The sequence below is a fragment of the Lagopus muta genome, chromosome 2 (assembly GCF_023343835.1).
Source record: "Lagopus muta isolate bLagMut1 chromosome 2, bLagMut1 primary, whole genome shotgun sequence".
NCBI classification, from domain to species: Eukaryota; Metazoa; Chordata; class Aves; order Galliformes; family Phasianidae; genus Lagopus; species Lagopus muta.
In genome coordinates, this window is record NC_064434.1 from 32,624,367 (window position 1) to 32,647,439 (window position 23,073).

Consider the following 23,073-nt stretch of genomic DNA (forward strand, 5'->3'; position numbering starts at 1 on the left):
CTCATTGATTCTAATCCTGACTTTTAGATCATAGAATCATAGAATGGTGTGGGTTGAAAAGGACCACAATGGTCATCTAGTTTCATATCCGCTGCTACGTGCATGGTCGTCAACCACTGGACCAGGCTGCCCAGAGCCACATCCAGCCTGCCCTTGAATGCCTCCAGGGATGGGGCATCCACAACCTCTTTGGACAACCCGTTCCAGTGCATCACCACCATCTATGTGAAAAACTTCCTCCTAATATCTAACCCAAACCTGCCCTGTCTCAGTTTAAAACCATTGCCCCTTGTCCTATCACTATCCATCTTCGTAAACAGCTGTCCCCCCTCCCCTGTTTATATGCTCAAGTACTGGAAAGCCACAATGAGGTCTCCACAGAGCCTTCTCTTTTCCAAGCTAAAGAAGCCCAGCTCCCTCAACTTTTCCTCACAGGGGAGGTGCTCCAGCACTCTATCACCTTAGTTGGCCCTCCTCTGGACCTGCTCCAAGAGCTCCATGTCCTTCCTGTACTGGGGCCCCCAGCCTGGACACAGCACTACAGATGGGCCTCACAAGAGCCGAGTAGAGGGAGACAATCACCTCCCTCTCCCTGCTGGCCACCCCTTTTTTAATGCAGCCCTGAACACAGCTGGCCTTCTGAGCTGCATCTGAGCTCATTGCTCTCTCACCCTTACAATCTGTCTGCAGTCACTGACTGCAGCTCATGCTGGTCGGTCACCAGCAGAGAGCCTGCCGTGCTCACCTCACCTCTGGCGCAGTGGGGGTGTGCCCTGCCAGCCTTGCTGCCACCTGACCCCACCAGTATGATAGAGCATTCAGACTTTGTGTCTTCTAGATGGCAGGTAGGAAGGTCAGTAAGAATTTCAAGCCCTCTGTCTCTTAAATATATTTTAAATGCCTAGTGTTTAAAACTACTGATGATAGAGCAAAGAGATGCATGTAGATGACAACATGGTCCTAAATACTTTCAGAAATTAGGCTGAAATTTATTTCCTCTCAGCTCAGTAATTCTAATTCCAACACACAGATTTTACTGGAGATAGCAGAATGCAGGAACAAAACAGTTCAACAGAAGAACAGTGTACATCCAGTTATTATACAGCAATTTACACAGACCTCAAAACAGGTCATTTTTGTCCCTAGAATTATAGTACCTCACTAGTTATAATATACAAACATAAATGATACATCAATATTTCAGTAAGCCTTTTAGATTGTTTAGGTGCAATTTTTCATGGAACGAATCGGCTTGTAAAACAACTCAGATTAGGGAATGCTCTTTGTTTGAATCAATGGATTTCATTCACCCATTGGTTACAGAAAAATACTCTTAAGCAAAACTCATTCATGCCATATCTGAATCCTAGAAGATACTATCTAACTTATGCAGAAATTAAGATGTTTTCTATGTTTATACATACGTATATACATACAGATACACAAACATTTTGTTAGTAGTCAGAAGTGTCTGTGTTCACGTGTGCATATATATATGCCCACATATACAAATACTTCAAACTATAAACATAATATTAGCAGTGGCATTATATTCCTTAAGTCTACTTTACTTCCTATTTGTAATAGTATTCCATTCATGAAATCCTATTGATATTAAAACACCATTAGAAGAATACTTTAAGGACTTAAAAAGGAAAAAAAGGCAATTTCATCCTTCCAGGTTCCGGCATACGAATTATTATTCACAATTAGGAAAAGACTGCTCTCCTACCTTGTAGTGCTTTGGACTGGTGAATCCTCAGCTCCTTTACATCCAGCTCTCTTGGTAGGAGTACCAGGCAAATTATTTGCACTCATGTATTTTTCTTCCTCCATTACAAGATCACGGAATGATTTCGGCAAAGCAGAATGCAATGAAGATGACCTTTTGAATAAAGAAGCAATTAAAAACATAGATATATACACATATAAATCCCCTTTAGACCTCATTCCTTCAAATACATCACTTTGGGACAAAAAGGTAAACACCAGATACATTTTAGACTTTGACAGAAATTGGCAGACAGCTGCTAAGCAGAACCAAAACAGTGAACGAGTCACTTGTAGCTACTTGAGGTTCTGAAAATCCCCTAATCCACAGTGAAATTCACAAAACTGATATGCTTGGTTTTCTTTTACTTGCTTAAGTATAACGTACACTGGTACTGAACTAGAGCCTGCATATTACCTTTCAAAACAAAACAGAATGAAAATACATCCATTTAGAATAATAAATGGTGTGAACAATTTCCAATACAAAAACTTTATTTACAGAAATCAAAGTAGTTGCCCCTCACGTTCCTGCCCACCATAACTTTAGATTTAATTCTCCATAAATTTACCTACATTTAACTTTATTAACCATCTATTTACAGCATGCCAAACATTAGAAATATGTACTAAATAACAGTTCTGTTTGTCATCCACTCAGAAGGTAACAGATCAATTACAAAAACTACTGAAGTAGAACAAGCTACCTATACAATATTTACTAACTGCACAGCTACCACAAGGAGAGGTGCATTTGAAGTCAAAGATGCCCAAACTGCATCAGTGCAGTATAAAAATTAACAGGTATCAGGAAAATGAAATGTTACAACAAAAGTATCTGAATGCTATATAATCTGAATCATACACTAGAATACCCAGCATTAAGGGCTTTTTAAAATTTTTTTAAATTTTTTTTTTTATGTTTTTCTTACTGTTTGAGCAGCGCCGTAGGCATATAAAGTAGAATGGAAACCGCTAGATGGAACTTGGAGTCATTCTATGCTTCCTCCATTCCAACCATCAGCTGACTTAACAGAACCATGGAAATTGTTTTACCAGAACTTCCCCAAGCTTCTTACACTAAGCAGGCAAATAGCTCTCTTGGGATCTTCCATGACAGAAGCCTCCTGCTGCTAACAGTTTGAATAACCTGTCTTCATGAAAATTCTGTACTGAAATCAGATTCACCAGCAACCCAGAACCAAAACATAAATAAACCCACACCATCAACAACAAAAACCAATGCAATCATGCCATTCTTAAAGACTGATCCTATTCAAAACAACAGGGATAGCATAAAATGGTTTAGCTTAAACCATTACAAATTTTCTTAAGAGTAACAACTCTCAGCTTGCCTAACACTGTCATAGTTACTTAATATGTAACATTACATATAATTTAAACATTATTCATTAAAAAAATGAAAGAGGAGGAAGTTGTTCTAATCTGTAACTGCAAAATATCCAAGTGTCAAGTTCCAAAACAGCTGTTGATGTTTCACAATAAACTAAAATATCAACAAACTGAATACCTAAACATTTGAAAAAACACGTCATATACATGAATTCTCAAGAAAGGCTTTAAATTTATACTTCCACTCATGAAAAGCCATAGGCTCTCTGGAGTTTAGAAAACAAAAACAAAACACAACAAAAACAAAAAGCCCTACCACTCATGATCAAAGTCTGGAGAACTAATAAAGTCAATACATACCAAATACCTAGCTTCTCATACTTCATATTCTCCAAGTATTATTTTTAGTTTGCTTGTCTCGTTTTTATTTGTTTGGGTTTTTTTTCCTCCCTTATTTCCACCATTCTTCACAGGAGGTAGCACTGCTTCAGACCACTCCCCAGCTATGAAACTGGAGGTTGCTTTTGGTGGAAAAGTTGGGCATGGTGTACAATATACTGTGCATTAGTCAACCAAGAAAGAGTCAGAAGGTCCCCCACCCTTCTGGCGAGTGTTCTCAATGCACATCCAAGATGAATATCATTTCACTGGAACGCAAGTTCTATAGCTTGGACTGTATTGCATGCATGGAAACCTCCATCTATTGCCAGAAGCACTCTTAACAGTCTTTTGTGAATGTACAGGCTAGATCTTTGCAAATATGATATTAGGAGTAACACTCTTCTATTTTACATAGAAAAACTGCTTTGAACAACTGATGGCTTGCCTTCTAAAGCTTAAAGTCTCTTCAACAAAAGCTCTTTTACAGAAGCTGGGCATAATTTAAAATATTTATTTACCTCCCACTTTTCTAGAATTCTAGAGCTAATGGCAGTTTCCAGATCAGCAGCCAGAACATTGCTGAGGAACATACAGAATCGTGCACGGTGACCACACAAGCAACAGCCTGGATTCCATCCTCCTGATGGAACCTCTGGCACTTCCACTTAAGATTGTGTACCACAGTAAAGCTCAGCCACTTTCAAGAACTGTTTAATGAAAAGCTCAAGAATACATATATTTTCTAGACAGACTTATCCAAGTATACTCCAAAAGTAAATAAATAAATAAATAAATAAAATCACTATATTTGCTTTTTAACTGTAAGGAAAAGTTCACAGGTATTTGGTAGCTTAAAAATAAATAACACCCAATAGGTAAAGAATTAGCCTTAACAGAATAGATCTATAGTCTGAATAGTCAGCACAGCCTAACGAGACGCCCAACTAAGGAAATCACACTCCATAGTCTTACACATATTTTATCAGCTTCTCTTACTATCTTATTTTCTGTATTCAGAAGAAAATAATCTAGAGGCATCTATCAACACGATTAAGTTAATCAGCACAAATACGTCTAATGAGTCATCTATCTTACACCACAAAATAGGACTCAAGGAACAAAAAACACTTCTAAAGATATTCAGATAAACTCTTCAAAACATCCTCGAAAACCTACTTCAGGTTTTGTTGTATCTATCAGTTGTGTACGAAGGAGAGAAGAGAAATACAGACAACCAAATAGATACCATTCTGTGTTCAGGGTTCACAGCCCCTTTCCTTGGCACCCAAAATATTGTAAAGCTTTATGCTTCATTTTGTTTATGTAACAAAAATTAAAAGTGACTGATGACATTTAAGACGACTCGTTGAAACTGCCCTTGAAACACCTACAGCAGCCATCACTAACGTTAGAGCAAGCCATGGCAAGGGATGTTTGGTGAAGTTCCTTTGAGGACTTCAGGCAAGAGCCAGCGATATAGAGGAAAGGTCCCTGCCCTTGCTGGATGCATGAGGAGAAGAACTGACTCATGCAGATCCCAGTCCATATAATCAACAGCCACACTGATTGCATACATCAGCATGGATGTCCCCAATGCCATCCACCAGGTGGTGCGCAAGTGGATGACTTTCCTTCCGTACCAACCGCTGATGGGTATAAAGGCAGTGGGTTTGTAAGGACACACAAAGTGGTACACAAATGAGCATGAGTGACCTGTGTGCACTGTCACAGCAGATGTTAGGTTATACATTGTTTACTCATAATTATAATGTTAGCAGTAAGATTAAAACCAGTGGCTAAATTATTGCCATAGCGACATACCCCTGTAACTATAAGTTGGACACAAGAAGTACACAGAGTATAATTTCTTTCTAATAATCAACTCATGATAAATAGATGCCTAGAAATAGATTTCTTGCCCCTGCTTTCATAAATCCTTGGTGGAATCCTAGCCATCATAGATATTTATTCTTTAAGTAAATAAATATAATAAATTCACATGGCTCATTGCTATTTGCTCAGTTATGCTTCTAAGATTTCACTCTGTACCAACTCAAATTGTGAAAAAGAAATTTAAATGAGGCAAGTTGCAATCTTTCAGTGCTGTAAACCCAGACTATAAACAACTGTTTTATTTGATATAGTGATATTTATTTAAACATTTTAATTTTGTGAAATCTGCACTAAATATCATTTTAAAAACATTACACTCCAAAAGAATCCTTAACACTAGTATTCATCACTCACCCTATAAGAAAACCATTTTAGCTCTTCCCTCCAGGAAAGGCTTTTTTTTTTCTTTTTTTCTTTCTGACAAAGAAAAGCAGCATTCCTAATGGTTATCAATAATCTCCTCCTGACTGTTCCAAACATTGTGTTCTACGTTCTTTTTCTATATATCACTTGGATACCACCTGCAAATACCACATCACACACAGGCAAATGCCAGAGGGGACAGTGCCTACTGACTTACCTGTAGTAGAACTTTAAACAACAGCTAAGCTGCAACCACTGCATGCCCCCATCCCCTATGGGCTTACTACCAAATATAGATACAAACATCATTATTCTTTTTAATGAACAGAAGCTAGGTCACTTACATAAGTAATTGCTTCTAAGAAATTATTTAAGGAAAAAACATCCAAAACTGAGAAGTGATTTTTAAAATGTAACATACCATGCATTTCCTAGCTTCACAACTTTTGTAGGTGTGGGTGGTATGGTTATTAGTGGAGTAGGCTCTGTGCTGGTAGTTACTGACCCACTATCCTTTGCTGCCAGTGCAATCAGTTTCCTTTGCTTCTGAGAAAGCTTAATTCCATGAGAAGCCATTCTGCTGTGAATTGATATTGCAAAGAGACATGTGAGATCAGAGTCCTTTCACATGACTTGCCTTTAACCCTGCACACTAAACAGAGAGATATTCCTTTCTTAGACCAAAATACTATTTTAAATGCAGTGATTATGGGCCAAGGGTGGGCTGGGTGGCTGGGGAGCAAAAAGAAGGATCAAAAAGAATCAAGTGACAGAAAGAAACTGTCCCTTATTGATTCCTACAAATGAAAATATGCAGAGTATAAAAATGTCTCTAAGAGAAGTCTACCACCAGATGAAGACTACTTTTTAGTTTTGTGACTTTTTTTTTTTTTTTTTTTAAAAGAGACTATCTGAAATATATAGTCATATGTCAATATATATAGTCAATATATATAGTCATTATTTTCTATTTAGTGATTTTTTTTTTAAGGTATTTTGATTCCTCATTCTCAGCTATTTGGTTTACAGCTTCACAATCTACCTGGAGAACAACCCTTTACAAAGAAAATAAAACAAACAAGCCAAATTTTTTCTTCAAATTTACCATAAGCATTTATTACTGACTAGACAACATATTTCTCTCTTATACAGAAATTGATCAAAGCACTCCAGGACTATTTTCCTGGCTCTCTTTTACAAGAACATTACACTGTAAAGGTGCTGAAGTTATGCTGAAGTTATCTCCAGTTCTCTTCCGTATGTCAGCACTTAGTAAGCATCTGGTTTAATTCACTGCCTCGTAAGAATGTCTATTTCTTTCACTATATTTTAGAGGTAATTTTCAAAGCAAGGACCACCCTTGCTTCTGACTGAGCAAGAATTATGAATATCAACTATAAATATCAGGTGTCAGGGGAGGTCAGAGAATATAAGACAAGAAACAAACTTCAGAATTGACTATACTATGGTCAAGAAGTAATTTCTTAAGCTATAGACAAGAAAGAATTAATTCTTTTTGGTTGAAAATAATGCAGTTCGGAAAGCAGACCAATTATTTAACATACTAGTTTCTAGTGTGCTAGACATGCTTTTGCAGTAGTTGACTAAAGAAGACTACAGTAAAATAAAGGGAAAAATTTTGAATTCCTGAAGAAAAAGCACTATAATGAAGTAAACAAAGTTGCTCAAGAACAAACATGACATCTTTCTCCTGTTCCTTTTCAAGTATGAAATGCCAGAACCACTGAGTAAATTCATAATGGCCTGATCACACTTTTCTTTTATAAGTTTTGTTGAATTTTTGCTGGTATTTTTTTTTTTTTTTTTTTTTTACTAACCTTGAATTTGTCTTTGGCATAGTTCCACATTTCTGCATATTTTCTTCTATTTCCATGATAGTTCTTAGATCCATAGCAGGAGGGCTGGCAGGGCTAAATAAAAAATAACAAGTTATCTCCCGAGGCACTCATTTTCACTTACATTCCATACTTCCAACCTTCTCTGAAACTCTCTAGATCATACATAAGATCAGTAATGGGATGCATAATTTATGTCTGTTTGCTCCATTACGGCAAACAACAAATACGACGTTTATGACAAAAATATATTCATATATTCAATATGTATTTATGAATATATATCTATTTAACAACAATATGCTATGAAAAAAAATGTGAACTACGATTGCTTTAAAAAAAAAAAAAATCAGATATCTATATCCAGGATTCTTATTTAGTAGTGAACTATCCATTTTTTAAGTATTAGAAAGGCACTGCTCACAGTTCTTTCACGAAGACCGAATTAATCTTTCTTTCAAGAGCCTGTTTAACACTATTTCACACTGTAATGAAATTTGAAAGCTCTCCCCAAACACCAGCAACATTCTCAAACATTAGAAATCAGTTTCCTTTTTGTAAATGATCTTTTTTTAAACTTCTGTAGAAAATAAGGCAAATTAAATTTTAGAAATGCCTGGATTTACGTATAACTATAAATTAAAACCTGGGCATTTGAAGACATATATAAACAAAGAAAAAAAACATATATAAACAAATCTAGTGTTACGACTAGGTTACAAAGACAAACTGAAATTAGACGTAAGCAGTACTTTGTCTTTCCCTACAGAAAACCAGATGAAATAGACTAAGTAGTGAATAAATCAGTGTGAATTCACACCAATATCTGTCATCACTGCTTTTCAATAGTACTTCAACCAAATGTACTATTAATCCTTAAAACACTATACAACAGTGCTGCCTGATTTTATTTATTTATTTATTTTAATATCACATGCTAGCATTACTAGAAAAAGCAAAGAAAAAGTATAAGGAAAATCCATAAAGGTACAGGGATATTACAACAAACACCTATGGTTTTGTTTGTTCCTTTTCACTGTAATCTTCTAAAAAATGTTCTGTAACAATTGTAAGATGACAGATGAAGGTAGAACTTCCTTCAACCACATCTAAAGACCAAAAAGTCTTTGCACAAACTACGCTTGCACAAATACGTGGCAAGACAGAACAGTCTTAATGGATTCTGCTGTCTAAACTACACATTTCAGAGTTGGGACTTCTAAATTCTATAAATTAACTGTATTCACAAAGCACATCAGCCATAAAGCCATAGAGGATAAGAAAACTCAGGAAAATTATCACCGTGTGATTCCTTAAGAACTTAACATCTTCTCTATTCAACTTTTACTGGCAATGAGGCAAGATGAATCTTCAGATTATTATGGTACTATTATTTTGCTTTCACATGCAAATACTGCTACAGATAAAAACTAATAGGCAATTATCTTATTACTGCATCAGTTAAAGCTGCAGTGCTGATTTTTCACAATCCACTGTAGTCTAAAAGAATGGCTTAAAAATGTCAAAGCACAATGGTGCTTCCAATGGCCTCAAGCATCATCTGATTCCACAGAAAACTTTATAAAAGGACAATAAAAGCTGGCCTCTAAAAAAGGCAGCAGAAGTCCAGACTGACAGCACTTAAAAAAAAGCATCTATCAATAGCATCTCAAAGAATAATTTTTAAAAGAACTAATTCAATAAAATTAACAAAATTTTTAATTAGTGAGTCAAATGTGAGAAGCAGTGAACTCTGAAGTCTGAACAGAATGTTACTGGCACTCACTACCACATGAGGAAGAAATAATGACTGTAAGCTAGGTAGGCACCACAATATTTACTCCACCTGAAGCTGCTTGCTACCCAATTGGGAGAGGTTGCAGAGCTGTTTTTGGTACTGGGAATGGACTGTGGAACAGACTGTGTCAGTGCTGACAATCCCTTGTTTGACTTCATCTCCTTGTTCTGCTGAGAGGCTTTCATAACCAGACTGCATGCTTTATCTTTCATCTGGAAATAAATAAATAAATACATACATAAAAATAAAACGCAAAGCCAGAAAACTCTGTATAAATATTCTTATATTCTTCCCCGCAGAACAAAAAATACAAGGCTATAAGCAACTTGGATGACATGTATATGACAAAAAAAAAAAAAGAAAACCTTAAGAAAATGCTATAAAAACAGGCAAAATATTAGTGAATCTCTGCTCAGTTTCATTTGTATCTTTTTTTAATTCATGCTTCACCCTGAATGATCTAAGTCCAAAAATGTATCTTGATAATAGAAAATTTACTCCACGATGTTCATTTCTAAAGCTGTAAGGCAGGATTATTTCAAAATTATACTTTGCCTGTTATACCAAAGTCTCTCAATTTTAAGGACAACAGTTTCTCAGAAACACTCCAAAAATACAAACTGTCATTTGATGGATTAGATAAATAACAAAAAAAAGTTGCTAGAAACAAAGAGATCCAACCTCAGTCCTCTCTGGATGAAAAACTTTTGTGAAGTCAGGGGACTGCAAGTCTCTAGGGCTACTCACTCCTGCGTAACTACCTTCTGAGTCAGATGTTAGGAGTTCTGGAAGTGATTCTACTGAGTTGGTTTTATCCAGTTTTATGGAGCCTACAAAATAAGAACAGAGTAAAACTAATATATCATCAAAGCAGGACTAATTTTTTTTTTTTTTTTTAAACCAAAGCAGAAATTATTAACCTCATATTATAGGTATAAAATAACCAGATTACCTATCCCAGTATATTAGACAAGAATAAGTTCAAGCAGACTTTCTTTAAAAAAATAGGATTGGTATTGTTTCTAGTTTTCTTGTTCTGCCCTGTGACATACATTCTCAGGAAAAATAAAATAAACACTTTTCTGTTAAAAAAAAAGTCTTCCTTAATATTTTCAACAAACAGCAAGTAAACTATTTGATATTCCAGAGAAAGGTATGTAAGTAGAAATGTTCCACTATATGGGGCAGTGCCTTTTACAAAAAAAAAAACATGCTTCTACTGAAAGCTTTGGGCACAAGCTTAAGGTGGTAACAACTCTTTCAAACAACTCAGTCTTCAGAATTCACTGTTCAAATTCAGCAGCAATTCAACTTGCAAAATTTTGCAAGTTTTAATTACTGGAGTATAAAAATTGCACTGTATTTCAAATTAACTTTTATGTTCTGTCTTTATAACTGAAAGGAACATCTTCCCCACTGACCTGTAGAGGCTGGACTCTGAATAATGTCGGAGAGATTATATCCACCAGAGCTGTCAGAGCGTTTCCGTGGCTTCTTTTTTGCTTTAGTTTTTGCCCTTTTGAAAAGAGCTTCCCTATTAAAAGCAAAAACAGTACAAGATACACAACACCTAAACATTACTTTCAATGCCCATTTTGCTACCTTTGCTCACATTCATATAGGAATAGGATGGGATAGTTCCATTCATACATGAAAGAGCCCTATAAGTATTCATTCCAACTGTCTGATTTCTTCAGGGCTAACCCAAAGTTAGAGCACATCAATGATGGTGTTATCCAAATGCCTCATGAAGACTGAGGAGTGTGGGACATCGATTACCTCCATAGGAAGCCTGTCTCAATGCTTGATCACCCATACAGTAAAGAAATGCTTCCTGATTCCCAGTCTAACCCTCTTCTGGCACAGCACTACGCTGTTTCCATTCTGTTATCAGTTCCCAGGAGCAGAGCCCAGCACCCTCCTCTTGCTTCCTGCTTCCCCTCCTCACACAGCTGCAGCAAACAGTGAGATTGTTTCTCAGCCTTTTCTTCTCTATTTTGAACAACCCAATGTCTTTAGCCTCTCCTCAAAGCACATGCTTTCTAGCCCAATCTACTAGCTTTGTTGCTTCCTTTTGGGCGCTTTCAAGAATCTTCACATATATATATATAAGTTGTATATATGTATATGTATATATATACATACATATATATATAATGTATATGCATACACTATATACACATATATATATACACATATATATATATACACACACATATATATATATATATTTTGACAGTGTGGAGTCCAGAACCACACACTTATTCAAACTGAGGCTACACCAACACTAAAGGTAGCAGGAGAATCACCTCTTCTGACTGGCTGACTGTGTTGCATTTAATGCACTGTAAATTGCAGTTTGCCGCCCTGGCAGCCAGGTGACACTGCTGGCTCATGCTGAGAAGCTGCTGTCACCAGCACTCCTCCCAGGTCCCTTTGGGCTGCACTGCCCTCCAGCCACTCTTCACCCAGAAGACTGCATCTCTCTGTGCATCCAGCATTACTCTGTCAGTAAGCTGGAGGTAAGGGGAGGAGTTTTTCACTGCAGCGTACAATACTTCAGGGATCTGAGAGCAGTCCTTGAAATCATCATTTATCCTGCTTTTTAATATTTCAGTTCTGATCCCAAAGGGAACCAGGTACCATCCAAAGGCAAATAAACACTACATATAGCTCACTTAGAAATGTTGATGAAAAACAGATACTTACTGAGAATTCTGTTCTGTATTCATTTCTTCCCTTATAAAAACAAAGTTCTCTCCCTCTTCAGGCTCAAAACAACTTAAGTCAGGTCCATCTGGATATGGCGTAATTACCCTCCTGACCATAGCAGGAATCTGTACTTGCAAAAGTTATTACATCATTGCTCTTATATTGTTTGCTAGCAAATATTTAATCTCTCGTGAAAGGATCAAAATGATAGTTATTGAAAATACTTTTACAAATTAAGTAATTAATTATTTAAACAGCTTATAAACTTCAGTTACATTACTAAGTAGGCTAAGGCTAATGGTAGCGACTGGGTTGAAGAATAGTTTTTTGTAGTTGAGAATCTGCTCTACCAACTAATGTTATTGTATTCATTGTGGCTGCTACAGTTTCCACAGAAAAAAAACAGGAGGCAGTAGCTTTAGAGTGACCTTCATATGCTCCCAGCTGCTTGGAACTACTGACAGAAAATACTTCAGGGTTACACAAACTCACATCCTTTATTCTTTAACTACGTAACAGTGTAAATGTGTTCTCGGTTTTCCCTTTATGCACGGAATTTCAACTTCCACATTATTTTTCTCATTGCTTTTAAGATTTCTTGAGAACACTTCATTTTTCACAGGCAAGTCTCCTTTGCTTTCTTTTCCTTCTAAGTCACAGGTGCACTTTTCCACATATTTTGCTTGTTTTTTTTCTTCCACACACAAAAACTGTTAATTAACAAGTACATTTAATATATTAAATGTGCAATTTAACTACTATTAACTATTGTAATAAGAAAATAAGAGCTCCATGGAAGTGGTAATAGCAGGAAATAGGTTCTTGGAGTCAGATGTTCTCCTTTCAGCCTATCATCTAAAATCCCTGCAGGTATATACATCTTACTCACTTGATCTCATTTTAAACCTAACCTTACACTGAGGTTGTATGACTCACCATTTTCCTGTAATAAACAGAAAGATCCTTCACAACTTCATCGCTTAAGACATCCAGAGTCCTAAAAATAAATAAAAGTCATGTTAATGAAAAAAACAAATGAATGTTCCAAACAAATCTCACTTTGAGGCATGTATAGTCCCAGAAATAGAAGGAAGAAAATGAACTCAAGACATAAATGAGTTAATGCATTCATTGTAAGGCAGAATTAAAAATATAAACTTTCTAAATAGACCACTTTTACTTAATAATCAGTTCATGACCATGGCTTTATCTTCTCTATTTCTGCATACTTTCAAGTCTTCCTGACAGGTACCTAACACTCCCAGTCCACGTAACTTCTTCTGTAAAAATCAGCCACAATAACTTTTGACACTTATGCCAAAAAATAATACAAGATTTTACTCAACTAAATTCTGCCTTATCTGCATGAACAGCTTTCCTTGCACAATGCTGTCATGGCTCATTTTCATCTGTCTCAAGCCTTTCAAATCAGAAGTCTTGCCACCCACTGATGGTACTTTCATTAAAACGGAGATGCACTCTTATTTCTAAGTAAGAATGCTGCATGTCCTTTCTGGGCTTAAAATCCAACAAATCTTAATTAAGAACAACACTGAAAGCAACATCAATACGTTTTTACTCTCCTCTGCAAAATCGACGGTTAAAATGTATATAGATACGAAGATGTGAAGAAGAAAAGTGACACTATCAACAAATTCTTTATCTGTGACACACATAGGACATCTTTTTGACACGGAACTGAAGTGCTGGCTTTCTGAACTGGTTAACGAAGATCTCCAAAAACTCTATTGATAAAAGGCTAGGAAAACAGGTAAGAGGGGTGATAGAAATTAATTTATTTATAAGTCTTTGCTAGGAAAGAAGATCAGTGAGCTTGCTCTGAAAACATGTTACCTACTCTGGAAGTAACCCAAAGCCCTGTATGAAAGCAGTGACAGAGAACACCTTTAACCTCACAGGAGTCTAACTGAATTTTTGTGGAAAGTGAGAGTAAATCATTTGCTCAGCCTTCACTGCAGGCAGTTAAAGCATATACACTACCAGAAGGCAGGCCCATCCTTTTCAACATGATCTAGTGAGAGGCAGGGGAGTTGGACACAGACAATTTTGAAGTCCCTTTCAACTCAAGCCATTCTATGACTTGGAAGACACACCAGCTATAATTAACCTACTCAACATAAATTCAGATAGCACAGTAAATATTACATGTATAAAAACAACAACAAAAGAAAAAAAAAAACACAATTTTATGCATATTTAAAAACAATGAAAAACACTGAACAAGTTCAGGCCTAATGTTAAAGTCCATTAAATTCAAGAAAAGTTTAACCCTTAATTTAAGCTTTTCATGCCAGATTGGAAAACAGTTTTTTGTAGTATGGAACTTGTACGTACATGTATGCAACTACTTTCTCTCTCCATGTTTGGCAAAAACGATCCTCTCTTTAAGATAGCAGCACTCAGTTGCACTTTAGCTGTTCCTATTACTTCCAACAAATTTGCCTTTCTGGAATATTTGACTTTAACAGTTGTACATAAGCTCATCTGCATCCCTTCTTACCTTGTTTCAAGCAAAGCTGCCATATTGAGTCCTATGAACTGCAGGCAAGACAGTTTTAACTGTTCAGCATTATACATTGCTGAGAACTCCAGCAACTCAGCAGCATTCTTTAAAGTAACTGTGGAGAGAAGACGCAACAAACTAGTAACACAATGCAATCTCATGTAGCCATTTTTAAGACTTACTGCATAGCATTAACTACAGCAAGCTCCACATAACTACACGACACCATGAATACAAGTGCTCCTTCACAAAAATAGGAAGGTCCTATCTACAGTTACTGCAATTTCAGTTTATTGAAATTCAGCAGATCAAAACAAAGAGGAAAAATAAAGTTAATAATTGCAAGTTTCGTAAACAGCATACATGTCTTCTTAAATCTTCAAATCTTTCTATAGCCAGAAGAAAGAAAAACTGGGGGGAAAAAAAAAACTAGAAATGACAAGTAAAATTTGTATGCTGACTTTGCATATGAAGCCGAGCAACAGTATAAAGTGTTTTCTAGAATAGGCAGACCTTTGTATCCATGTAGAAACAGCACTATGTCAAACAAACAACAGAATTACTAGCAGAACTCAGTACAAGGACAGAAATGGAAACACTGAATTATTTTGTCCTATTTTAATAGCAGGAAGTTTGAATTTAATGAACAGAAAACAAATATTGGTAGAAATGAAGGTTTGATGAAATTTTGGTATATTTTTCTTTTTTATTAAAGAGGAGGTAATAACGAAAAGCAAGCATAATGAAAGATTATGCTAATCTAGAACCTCACCCTGACTAAAAAAAGTAATTGTAAACAGCTGTGCAGTTAACAGCAGAAGGTAACCAGTGGAAAGGAATGAACAATTAATTGTGTGCAGAGATATAGAAGAAAAGGCAATAACATTAACATCTAAAAAAAAAGTATATTTTAATATCTAAAACACTGTAATAGAAATCGCAGAACTCACGTTTTTCTGCAATGGCTACTTCACAAATCTCTTTGAGCCTGGATATAAGAAGTTGGTCTGCTACCACAAGAACATTGCATATGAATTCCACATTTTGAGAATCTGGAAACAAAGCATCACATAAGCACCATGGGCAAGTCATATAAGCAACTGTTACACACAGAATAGCTTACAAAAGAGTGTAAAAAGTGATTTTCTATATTTATTTCTAAAAAGGAGAAGGAAAAGGAAAACTAAGCTCGACAAGCAGAAAACAGGTACAAAAAAACATGGGGCAAACAGCCCAGAATCTCAAGTCACGCCAATTTGGATTTTCTACATGAAGACATAACACAAGCATGCTAACTATGGAATTACTTTTAAAAAAAATATCTGAAACTTGCAGGAACTACTGAAAATACAAATGAGCTGAAAATACATTACTGATACCTTTTATTGCAAGTGCTTCATCTGTATACAGGTAATCTACTATTATCTGCAATATGTCAGAATGTATTGGCATTTCCAGAGCAGAACAAGAGGAAGCCTAAAACGCAAAAGGAAGGGAAATAAAGAAGTTGACTATTTAGAATAAAATAAATATTTAATGCAGTGATTGCATTTAGCAAATTGTTCAAGCTGAGGTTCACGTTTTTAGCATTAAAAATTATTTGAGCATTTGGACAACAGCCATTCAAATTTTAAGAACTGATTGCAGCAGAACAATTGAAGTCTTGCCAAACTTCTGAATAAACAGACATTAAACAGTTCAGTGTTTTTTCAATTTGATGATCTTCCCTAAAAACTGTCCTTAAAAATAACAGTTACAATTGTTCAATAGCAGAGCACTGAACTCCTTTCCTCTCAATATAGAAGGTCTAGTGAAATTAAAAGTTCCCATTTAAGAATAAAACTGAATGGTTAATTTAGCCTTTACTATTAATCCCACAGAAAACAGGGTCATCAGCAATCCTTACATTTCAAGAATCATCCTAACCATTAAGGCAAGCATCAACCACTAAAGTAACTGTCATCATTCAAATGTACACATCACTGCTTAACTTCTATTTCTTTCAGCTGGCACTGCAGCAAAGCTTGACAGTAAAAGATTGATCTCTGCACAGGTATATTGCCCGACTTAGCTTTAAAATTTCTTATGAAAAATTTTTAAAATTTTAAAATTTTAAAAATTTAAAAGTTTGTGTCACAAAATGTCAATGTCATGAAAATGTCACAATTCTGTCACATTTTCATATAATATCTAGAGTCCTTGATTCAGAAAATATTTACTTATGAATGTTTTACTTATTAATATTGTACAATTGGGAATTGCATAATTATATAATTGTATAATTATAATTGCAAAATAATAGACTGACAATCTACACATAACAAATATAGCTATGACTAATATAAATGGACACTCCACAATTTAACTTTTAATTTTAATTTTTTTAATTACTCAGCTTTGTGTTTCAGATGCATTTTCTTGTGGATGACTGAGGAAAAGGCAGTAACTCAAAGGATTGGAAAAGTTTTGTTACTTAGCAACAAGAGCTGCCAGTATCTTGCCAAGTCCTTCAATTTACATCTTGCCAAAAAAAGCTATGTGAAGTTGAGACAGCATTTCAGCTTTCAGTCTCTAAAAAACACTTAGCCGTTTACATCTTTCCCCTTGTTCATTACATCATTATCAATTGCACTCAGATACTGAAACAGACGCATCTAAATGAATTCTCAATGTCAAAAAACATGGAATCACAGAATCATAGAAACATCAAGCTTGAAAAAGATCTCCAAGATCATCCAACATCTAAGATGTTGGTGCACAGCCAGCAAATAGGAGCTGAGATCAACAGGAGATCTACGCCTTTTGAAATAGCAGCTGAGGACCAATTGAAATAGCCTTAACAGTGAAAGTCAAATAGAAATACTACACATTAACTTTTGATTCCACTGTACTTTTCACTCAGTACCTATGAGTACAGCATTTTATTTAAATTTTAAGATATTTTACAGAAAACAAATGGCAGTACATCCAAAGGCATCAGTATCCTCCAAGAACAGGCCAGCATCAATCCACGAACTAGCTCAAAATAAATCACTGAAATAATAATTTTATCTCCTTTGATATTCAATCTTAGATTTATTATTCTCATACAATACAGAATCTTGGTAGCACAATTATAGAGTAACTAAAAATATTTCTTTTCTTACAAACAGGATCCAGGAATTCAACCTTCTCTCTTCTCCAATACTTAGGGTACATTATATCAGGAAAAACTAAAAAGCTGTCCCTTACTTGCTGTCATAAAAATGTACCACTACACATTTTTGTTTATCAGTAAGCTTACCTCAATCCACGAGCTGCTTAACATGCTGTGAAAATAATCTGTAAAGAAAGGCATTTCAGTTCAAGATCCAATAAAAATCCAGTTAAAAAAAGACAAATATTACATATTAAATATGAATGTATATACACACACATACCAAGTCTTGCACAAAGTACACACTTATGACAAGGGAATTCCTTTCCATCTGAAGACTTCAACGTCACATCGCAGAGGTATGAACTACAAGATATTTAATAAGAGCAAAACTGTGACTGTTCATCAGACCTGTAAGTTGTAGACTCTACAAATGCATGCTTACTTCAGTATGTGAGGACTTACACACTTGAACTTCAATGTAAAACAAACAAATAAAAACCTAATAGAAAAGGCAAGATAATTTCAAGAGAAGTATTTATTGGCCCAAAGTACAGTTTCTCAAAAGGCAGGCACTCTATCTCAGATTTTTCTTTCAAAAAGTCGTCAATTACTGTTTCAAACAGCTGTGACCAAATTAATTATGGCTAATTATAGTCAATCTAAAGATATCTGTGTTATTCATTATTTCCATTAAATTAATAGGTACTAGAAGCTTCAACAAAGCATTTTAAGAGCAAAGGAATTCTAAACCTGTGAATAAATTTACTTTTATGCATCTTAGCTTTGATTACATAGGCAGACTATTCAAGCCTTTGTGTATAGATATCCCAATCAGATCAAAGGAAGAACAGTCAGCCCTCTGATGAAAGTGTAAAGAATTTCTTCTACTGAAAGATATTTCCGATTTTTTTTTCCATTAGAAAAAAATTACACACCTTATTTCCAATCAATGTAGTCCTAATGTAACAGCAAGACTTCCTGCAAGAGGTTTAACTGCTTTTGACCGAACTACCCTCACAATTTCCCCTGGCATTAGCATTCTAGTTAATTTGCAGAACAAATTCATGTACGGTAAAAAGAAGTAACTATATAATGTATGTAACACATCTCAGACTATTAATACATAGATCACTACATGAAGGCCTACAAAGAAAATAAGTATCAGTTACTGTAAAAGGAATAAGTGTACGCTAGCAGCTAAAATACAGCTGATAAAACTTAGCCCACACTTAACAGACAATGAGATGTAGAAAGAACAAGATAGAAATGTGAAGAAAGCTTAATTGAAAAAGTTTACCATTTTTTCTGATTAAACTTCAGTTTGTTCCCATTCTTCCTGTTGACAACATTAATTTTTCCATTTTCTAACCTGACTCCATCCAATCTGCAAATCATTAACATCAGTAACAAACAGTACAATCAGTATAAAGTTCAAAAAATTAACAATAAGTTTCAAGATGTAATAGCACTTCAGTCCATTCATCCTATAAAACTGAAAAATAATTCCATCTGTCGTGGAAAACCACAAAAGTCCAGTTGCAAAAATACACCTGAAATTCATTCTACACCTTTGGTATATTTTTATTTTTGTGAAAGTTGTACTGCTGTACTGAAGGCTGAAGTCCATCATAACAGAATCAAAAATCTAGAAGCTACACATTCTACTACCAGCCAATTAGTTATCTGAGCAAAGACAGGCTGTGGAAGAGATGCACGTTTCAGCAGAGGCTTTTTAAGTTACGAAGGCTTGTGAATTAGAATAGTAAAGATACAGAAGCACTGCTCATAGATTATGAGCAATGTACTTCCAACAGGGAAGTGCTTTATCATGGCAATTTTACCTGGAAAGTTTATTTTTAGCAGTAGATTCACATATTTTCTGAATAATTTTAGTGTTTGTGAAAAATACACTGAAGACACCTGCTATGAAGTAGTTCATCTTCACTGAAACAAAAAGATAAATGTGGGAAAAAATGACTAATACAATTCTACATACTCTAACTATTTGCTGATTTCCATCAGTTTTACCATGTAACATTAAGAGCACATCAGTGTAACAGGAATTTAAACGTTCAGTATAAAGCAACACAAAGTTTTTAAAGCCTTTTTAGTTGAAAAAGGCAGATTTAGCAAACCAAATTGATCTTTCTTCCCTTTTAATAAAAAGCTAACAGCACAAACAAAAACTCTGTGAAGAACTTGCCAGAACAAATTCATTTACTTTCACCTACCTTCCACTTAAATTGCTGAGTCCAAATTTTTTTGCAGCACTCTGTAATGTTTTTATGAGATTAGCTTCTTCACCTACAATTTTGCCTTTTTTAGATTTGTTCTTCTGTTTTTCATTTAAAACTTGCACTTGATTATTTCTGTAAATTTCAAATGCAGACTTCCTATTAACATCTTCATCAAAACTCATTTTGTTCAGGTTAGAAATTAAAGTATCTTGATACTCTTCTGATTTTTCTTTATGTATGATTTTCGGTTTGTAACCGTGAGTCAGAAGATCACAAGTATCAGTGTATATGAACTGCAGAAGGTAGGCAAACAGATCTGGATGAACCTTCTCTATTACATACAGATCACATCCAACAGCATCTTCATCTTTACGGTAGACATCTGGAGTTTCTAGCTGACTATCACTGGAAACAAACAGCTTCTTGAAGAAGTCAGAGCGTACAGCCAAGATGTATTTGTGCACAGCGTAAGTTCTGGTGCCAATCTGAAGAGTCACATCATGGATGCTGTCCATTTCATCTGTTTCATCTAAGAGCTTGCCAAAATCCTCTCCAAAACTTGATAGTGACACACTCGGAATTTCATAGAGACTAGAAAAAAATTGCACCCATAAAAAAAAAAATCCTTTATTTACAAACTCCATGAAAATTTAAACAGTATGCTTAGTGACAAGGGAAAGGCAGTCTCCTTTTTCCTCTTTCATTGCTTACCTACTCAAAATTTTGTGTTCTGTTTTTTACAGAAAGAGCTAACATTGTGCTACTTATACAATTAAACCACATATGTAAGATCTGTCATATCAAATACACATTGGAATATCAAATATAGCACTTCTGCCTTTATAATTAAGCCCACAGTTTGTATTTTTTCAAATCTTCCTCTCGTTTAAAAAAAAAAACAAAAAAAACAAAAAAAAACAGGAACATTTGCAATATTTCATATCACCATTAAAAGCAATAAGAAAAAAAAGGTGATATTTAGTCCTATATCAGATATACTGGAAACTATTAAGAGAACATCATTCAGTGGTCTTCTATTTTACACTCAACATTTTTTCCCAAAGATCCACTTTCCACTGTCATTTAAAAGTTGATTACTGATGACTACTGAGGGAATGAGTTTCTACAGCGTTTACATGCACAGTATATTAAAAAATGTATTGCAAATGCTTGCCTTAAATTCTTCATCTAAAATATCAATGCTACCTATCCTAATTACTCAAGGACACCTCTGCTTATTAATTTGTTAGTAATTAGCTGTGTTATGCAAGTGCTACTGTCTGGCAGTATGGATAACCACATATTTTATGGCTTCCACATGTGTTGAAAAAAATAAGCTTTTCTGAAAAGCAGAATAATTTATTATCACATGCACAAACACAGGAAAAATGACAGCTGTTGAAATACCTTGTTTTAGGGTCTGATTGTAAAACAGCAAAATTGCATCCATTAGGATCTGTGGAAATACTAACAGCTCGGTGGACAAAAGCAAGTTTCTGAAGTCGAATTCTTTCATACACATTGTTTGTATCATAGGAACAAGACATTTCAGTGGAAGCATTTGGAAGGCTTGATACTAGCTCTGCTAAAAACAGACAAAGAAACAAAAAGGTCAAGCTAATTGAAATGCAACTGATTAAAAAAATGGAAAGATTTAAGACTTCAAGTCCACTGATGCAGTCACTAATAAAGTTTAGATGCTTTAGATTTCAACTCACTCAGCACCACTCAAACTTTCAAAAGAAAAAAACAAACAAACAAACAACAAACACACAGAAGCTCTCATTCATTCCAAAACACTCATGAATGTCAATTAAACATTCACCTAGTCAACATATCAGCAAATCTGGATTCTGAAGTTTCCTAAAAGATGCTAAAGCTGCAAAAAGAACATCAATGAGGGGAAAGAACATTGTGCCTATAGATACATACCAGCACCAGGACAAAGAACAAGAAAATGAGATGCACTTGGGAGCTACTGTACAATACATAGAATAAAAGCAGTACAAGCAAGTATATACTTCTCTTTTTGTTCAACCAGTTTTCTATGACTGGTCACTTAATATGTGACAAAATTGCTATGCTGAACATTTGTGCTACTATTGTTCTTCAGAAGTAGTTTTCTTCCTGGAAATCTGTGATGGTTAACCAAAAAGGAAAGAAAACACTACTGGTCAGTGAACCAACCATTAGCCACAGAGAAAACTTACTACATAATACTGTTAGATCAAGCAGCAAAAAAAAAAAAAAAAAAAAAAAAAAAAAAAAGTTGTAAAGGTTTAATTAATCTTTTATATTCAAGTACTTAAAAAATTATGAAGTCATTACCAACCTCTCTTCTCTAGCATTTTTCTTCCTTCTTCTAGCCACTTGCCAGTAAAGGCTTCACCATCTTGTGTGACAAACATCATTTCGTTTCTATTCAGAGCAACATCAGACATGAAGACTTGTCGGCCATACACCCAACGACATTGCTTCATGGAATTATTAGATGACTTCCAGCAAAAAATCTGTAATATCAGTAGAAGTACTTTTCAGAGCAATCATATAAAAGCAGTACTATATTATTTTTAAATGCAAGAATGTGCCATTTCAAAGTCACATATAGAAGAAGGACGTTCTTCTAAATCTTACCCTAAAACATTATAAGCATCTATTAAAAGAACCCACATGCAAAGTGGGGAAAATTATGATACTGAAATCCCTTTGCCCATGATGAGCATTTGCAAAACTTCTCTGAATATTCAATTATCTTTGTAATTGTCATCTGTAGGGCAGTATTTACTTACATTTCAATTAAGACAGCAAAAGATATCAAAGACAAGTCAAGCAACAAGCCTAATCCCGTTGATTTACAAATTTGTACAACTGCCTGGTTTATGAGCTAGGTCAAATTCAAAACTAGCACATCAAAAACCGTAAACCATACCTTGCTAATCACCTGATAAAAATCTTAAGTTTCTTTATACCATCCAAGGTTCTGCAAATGCAGGCCATAACCAAACATAAACATGAGAACATACAACATAAACGTGAACATATATATA

General features: G+C 35.1%; 2 protein-coding genes across 5 annotated transcripts in view; one reads left to right on the forward strand and one right to left on the reverse strand.

Moving 5' to 3' along the window:
* BCKDHB (branched chain keto acid dehydrogenase E1 subunit beta) overlaps positions 1-23,073 on the forward strand; it is a 1,150,961-nt gene that overhangs the window by 831,416 nt on the left and 296,472 nt on the right. The gene's annotated exons all lie outside the window — the stretch shown is intronic.
* IBTK (inhibitor of Bruton tyrosine kinase) overlaps positions 1-23,073 on the reverse strand; it is a 57,580-nt gene that overhangs the window by 13,145 nt on the left and 21,362 nt on the right. For 2 of the 4 annotated variants that reach the window (XM_048934859.1, XM_048934858.1), the window contains 17 exons: positions 22,359-22,536; positions 21,434-21,611; positions 20,021-20,617; positions 19,087-19,173; positions 18,070-18,152; positions 17,934-17,971; positions 16,030-16,126; positions 15,601-15,702; positions 14,648-14,765; positions 13,063-13,123; positions 12,124-12,251; positions 10,836-10,948; positions 10,096-10,244; positions 9,463-9,626; positions 7,599-7,691; positions 6,182-6,340; positions 1,733-1,885 (listed from right to left, as the gene is read on the reverse strand). In XM_048934859.1, the coding sequence (XP_048790816.1) occupies positions 1,733-1,885; positions 6,182-6,340; positions 7,599-7,691; positions 9,463-9,626; positions 10,096-10,244; positions 10,836-10,948; positions 12,124-12,251; positions 13,063-13,123; positions 14,648-14,765; positions 15,601-15,702; positions 16,030-16,126; positions 17,934-17,971; positions 18,070-18,152; positions 19,087-19,173; positions 20,021-20,617; positions 21,434-21,611; positions 22,359-22,536 (2,498 nt within the window). The remainder of the gene's footprint in view (positions 1-1,732; positions 1,886-6,181; positions 6,341-7,598; positions 7,692-9,462; positions 9,627-10,095; positions 10,245-10,835; positions 10,949-12,123; positions 12,252-13,062; positions 13,124-14,647; positions 14,766-15,600; positions 15,703-16,029; positions 16,127-17,933; positions 17,972-18,069; positions 18,153-19,086; positions 19,174-20,020; positions 20,618-21,433; positions 21,612-22,358; positions 22,537-23,073) is intronic. The other 2 variants (XM_048934861.1, XM_048934862.1) reach the window with 2 other exon arrangements.